The sequence below is a fragment of the Nymphaea colorata genome, chromosome 6, assembly GCF_008831285.2.
Source record: "Nymphaea colorata isolate Beijing-Zhang1983 chromosome 6, ASM883128v2, whole genome shotgun sequence".
In the NCBI taxonomy this organism is placed as follows: domain Eukaryota; kingdom Viridiplantae; phylum Streptophyta; class Magnoliopsida; order Nymphaeales; family Nymphaeaceae; genus Nymphaea; species Nymphaea colorata.
Genome location: NC_045143.1, coordinates 8270549 through 8275821, shown reverse-complemented (window position 1 = coordinate 8275821; position 5273 = coordinate 8270549). Strand labels below are relative to the sequence as shown.

General features: G+C 43.2%; 1 protein-coding gene across 1 annotated transcript; it reads right to left on the bottom strand.

Annotated features, from left to right (window-relative positions):
• Window positions 1–581: 581 nt before the first annotated feature.
• LOC116255559 (heat stress transcription factor C-1-like) lies at window positions 582–4229 on the bottom strand. The gene is made up of 2 exons (XM_031631424.2): window positions 3784–4229; window positions 582–2784 (listed from the first exon to the last, which is right to left on the bottom strand). Exons 1-2 carry the CDS (start codon window positions 4003–4005, stop codon window positions 1936–1938), a joined length of 1071 nt encoding a protein of 356 aa, XP_031487284.1. The 5' UTR covers window positions 4006–4229; the 3' UTR covers window positions 582–1935.
• Between the last annotated feature and the right edge of the window lie 1044 nt (window positions 4230–5273).

The window sequence follows — 5273 nt, the reverse complement described above, 5'->3', positions numbered from 1 at the left end:
CGGATTATAATATTTCAAAACACAGTTTTTATGCTGACTCCAATTTAAGATCCGAGACCATCAAACACAACCTTATAAAATGATCCAAAGTTGCGAACTCTCGCCCAACGATACTTTTTCTCTTCTTAAATAATCTAAAGTTGCAGACTCCGACCACCACATAATCTCCGGCAAAATTTTCTTCTTTTACCCGTTTGTTTTCGATAACAGATCACCATAAGCCTCTTGTCTCCGCCGGTTTTCTTAATGTTTTTAGAATTCCGTGTTAAGGACGTTGTGGTCTTTTCCGTTAACACTTTCATTGTGTAATCCGTCACAAACTGTCAACTATCCTTCACCATTAATTCTAAAAAGTAACTTTACCACTATATAAGTCAATCTAATCGGATTTATTCAATTCAGTCATTCTTAAGTGTTATTATCCAGCTTTTTAGAAATGACCTTAAAGGGGCGTTTGATAGCATCAAATTTAAAATCCATAAATTTAGATCTGTGATTTGTCATGCTTCTGTTGATGTGAAAAAAAAAATTATGAGACATCTATGGTTCATGAAATTAAAAATTTAAAATCGGACCTAAGATTCACATTTAGGATCCTTACTTCATCTTTTTATTAAAAAAAATATGATAGAAAATGTCATCTCGGCTCCGTTGTCGTCCCTGCTGCTCGCCACTTCTCCGGCTCGTCTTTGCACGACATGCCACCTCGTAAGACTGCTGTGACGGCCAGCCGTCATATTGTGCTCGACCGCCATGAGCCAAGGCCGAGTTCTCCATATATATCTTCAGAGGCCTATGGTGATGGAGTGGCTCAAGAAGTCCTTTGGGGGTTGCTGGTGTTCAAGAAGGCCAATTGCATGACCATGGAAGCACACAAGGATGGCGCCTGAACCCCCCGCCTCACCAAGGCCTAAACAAGCCGATCGAACCCTATAGGTTGGCCAGCCGCTGTGGAGATGGTGATGCCTAATTCTGATCATGGCTACCTCCATTCGGTCGGCTTGCATCAGGGACCTCATCTAACTGTGGAGAGGTCAGTCACCCACCTATCCTCCGACGCCGGAAAGTTGTGATTCTAGGGATGCTTCTGACTGGTTGGAGTTTTGATTGTTTGATGGTTGAAGATAAAATGATTCCTGAAGGAGTGAAGATGCCGCCCATGGAGATGGACTGTCTTGTTATCGCACAGGCGGTGGCTTTTTGAATTCCCATCGATAAATGTGATAAGGAGATGAACCTTTTTGGTCTCGCTGTGCGGGCAAATGGGTGTTGAGCCTTCTGGTTTAACGCAGCCTTGGATTTGGTGGCTCCAAACCATAGATATACTCTGCAATGGTGCTGAATGAAGGAGCAACTACGGCGGAGGAAGAGTTTCTGCACTTCTGCAAGAGAAACTTGGCGAGATTTCAAGATGTTAGTACCAGCAAAGTTCCAGCGGAGTTTAGGAGCAGAACTCTTGGCCAGCGTTGACATTTTCATTTTCAGTATTTTTATGCGCTTTCGTCAAACACCTAAAAACAAATTGAAGAATAATTTTCTTCACTCATCAAACAATGGATAACCTACTTTTTTTTTTCTGAATAACTTTTTCACACATCCCTTCTTAAACCAGGTAAAATTTTCTTAGAAAAAAATTCTAGAAGTTCTTCGAGCCACCAAACAACGATGAATTTATCTCCAAACGCACAGGGTTTCCTTAACAAAAGGGGAAAGAAATGTACAACCTTCTTTTTTCATCAGTTTAGCAAAAGCTGCGTTCTCTTCTCTACTGCTCTTTTCACCATCCTCTGCAGCTAAACTTCCTACATTAGAGCTTGACATAACACATATACAGGAGAAACGGACAGAGGAGGAGATGACTAATTAGTTAGGCGCTCTACTGACGCGCACTCATTCGATTTCCATGAGTGAACTCCTAGTTTCAACTACTTGGAATTAGAAGCGAGTCCCCAAGAAAGCACCAGGGAGGTGCCGAGCTGGTCCCTCTAATCCGTAGTCTGTAAGGAGTTGCCTGCACTCATATACATACTCAGGTAGCTGTATGTCCTCAATCAAGAGAGGCCCTTCCTCGTCTTCTTCCTCTTCCTTCTCCTGATCCTCGTCTCCTTCTCCCTGCATCACGGGTTCCTGATAATCTTCCAGTGCCACTTGCTCAGCCATCATCTGCATCCTGACTTCATCATTTCCCACAGTGGAGCACATCCCACCAGATTTTGACGAAGATGGCGACTCAACACTCAACTCAATCTCGTCACCGGCACCACTCCCGGCCACCACCTCAATCTGTGAGCCACCAAATAGGCGAGAAGCAGCAGCTGCCGGCGGAGGCGCCGGCGTCTCTTCCCCCTTTACTGCGATCATCTTCCGCCTCTTGTCTGCGATCCGGTCTTCCCTCTGTTGCTTGAACCCTTTGCTGATGCGGAAGAGGATGGCGGGGTTCCCCACCACTTTGGAAAGGAAGGCCATCATCTGCTGGGGCCGCCTCTCCGTCACCTGCAGGCGCCTGTTCATCACGCGCACCTCCTCGTCCATGGCCTTCTGGCCCTCCTTCAGCTTCGCCAGGTCCATGGCCATGGCGTGGCGTTCGTGCATCAGCCTATCCACCTCGCTGGTGAGCTCCATCTCCACCGGGCCGCCCCTGCGGCCACCAACATCACCACAACCGCCGACACCGGCATTCGGGTTGTTCCTCCTCCTCACGATGTTCTTCAGCAAGTGTTTCTGTCCGCGCAAGAAATGCTCGTTTGCGAACTCCCATCTATCAGGATCGACCTTCCTGAACCCCTGAGCGTACAAATTAAACACCAGCAGCTAAATTTGAGAACAGAGATTGTGCGATCTAATTGTATATGAGATGAGTGATTACAGTCTTCAAATTTCTTAGTTTGTTTCTGGCCTTATAGACGTGATCTCTATTTCGCTTCTCAGCCGTAAGGAAGGGAGTTTGATGGTGTATAATAATATGACGATAATAATGAAAACTTTGACACCGGTAAGCAAAATAAGTTATATCGAAAAAATTGCTCAACAGAAACACGCTGAGTTGATTTCATGACATTTTACAACTCGAAGGTTCGAAATCCTACTCCCTCGCCAGGTGAACCAAATTCCTGTTGACAACCATTAAAAATTCTCAGAAAGGCGTCTACAGCCATAGATGTTTAGGAAAGCTCCAAGTATTGAGATTTAAAGATGAAAAAGGAAAATCTTACGTTGGTAGAAATACTTTCTTTTTCAAAGTTCTTTCTGGAACAGAAGAATGCATGGCACCTGTTCCTGTAGTATAATAATGCTGTGATTTTCTGGCTTTATTCTAAAGAAAAAGGTTCATACAGAAGCCAAATCAAGTCATCGATATTGTCATCTCATTTCAAATCTTTCTTTCTATCTTTCTAAAGCGAGAAAAGCCTTTCGATCTCTTGTTGTTTCAGATATTGCTAACTATGTTTAAATGTCATTTCATGGATAGGAACAGCAGAAGGAGCAGTAAATCGAGCAACCGAAGACATACAAAAGAACGGTCATCTTGCTAATTGGAAATTCAAATTAAAAAGAGAAGTACTCGTTAAGACCATCACCACGTTGATGTCACCAACTCAAAAGTAAATTTCCTCTTCCCCAACAGCTTTTACTATAGGACTGCAGTTGAGTTTGTCCTTTAACACGAAAAACGATTTCGAAAATAACAAAAGTTGAAGAAAAATTGCTCATTAAAAAGAGAAAATTTGAAGCAGAAGGGGAAGGGAGATCATTAGGGCGATGAAAATGGCAAGAGAGAGAGACATAGGTGTTGAGCTGACGGACGAAGCTGGAGAAGTTGTTGTGCTTGAAGAACTTGGGGAGGAGCTGCTGGGAGAAGTGGAAGAGGTTGAGCACCACGAAGCTGTTGTTGCCGCCTCCCCAGGAGACCAGTCCGTCCGTCGCCGGGTCGCTCACCATATCGTACGTCTTCCTCACGAACGGAGCCGCCATCACCTCTTGCTCTTCCATCCACACCATCCCCATCTTCCTCCTGATCTTCCCTCGTCCTATATGTTTCCTCCTCGTCCTCCTCTTCTTCTTCTTCTTCCCCTTTCACTCTCTCCTTCTTCTTCTTTCGCTGGGCTTCTTGCTTACGGCCTTTTCTCGCCTCCCAATGTGCTCCATTTCCTTCCTTTCATTCATCTGATCTGATCCTTTTCCGGTGAGCTGCTGCCTGGCACCTGGCTGCTCGTTTCTCGAAGGGTTGCACAGGTGTCACTATCGCGTCCGTTCCCATTTTGCTGCGTGGCATTTTGACGCCTTTTGCGCAGCGCTCGAAGCGCCAGCATCTCCATAGATTCTCTCTCTAAAAAAGGAACAAAAGTATCTGCGCCACGTAGCGTGTTTTCAGGTTTTTCAGCGTTTGATATTCGAGGAAAAAATTCAGGAGAAAGATTGTCTGCGACTGTTGGTGGCGAGAGGTGCAGAAGGCAAGATCCGATTGGGTACCAGTTTTCCGAAAACAGGGAGCGCGGCCCCTACCTTTTTGTCTTGAAACGCAACGAGGAGCGTGTCCTCGTATTTACGTTTTTTCCCACTTTATGATAAAAAAAAATAATTTAATTTATATTTTAATTCATCATTTCTTTTTTAGGAACATCAAATCCGTCGGATGCCAAAGTTGTTGGATAATTAGAAATTAAAAATAATTTCTCATACGAATATCAGTTTAAGTTTTATAATGCAATAACAATTTGTGATGTTTTGCCAGTGGTATATGATGTTTTTAAATTTTAGTTACATAACAAAATTCTACATCCAGTAGCTCTAAATCATTGTATTTTGCCCTTAATTTAATGAGAAGAAAAAGAAAAACAAAAGCACGAGCAAAATAAATGAGATCATTTGTCTCTCTTCTAGTTCCAAACATGAGAATCACCCATTGTTGAACGTTAATTGGTTGAAACAGAAAGTTTAGGATTTAAGATTAATTTGCTTGTAAGTACTTCTTGAATTTCTTTTTTCATAACAAATAAGAAGTTGGTGCATTGGGGATTATTTTCACTTTCAAAAGAGAAATTATTTGGTGAAAGGTTCCGTTTTATATAATCAATCACAAGCAAAAGGAGTTGATGCAGTGACATCAATGTCACCAGGGTGCAGCAACCCTGGTGAGGCACCCGCGTCGACGCGATGCGGGTGCTGGTGTGGGTGCGACCCATATTCGCACCCAACCCGCATCCGATTGATTTCATTTTTTTAGTTTTTTTATCAAATTTGATATTATTAATATATTATATTAATAAATTAAT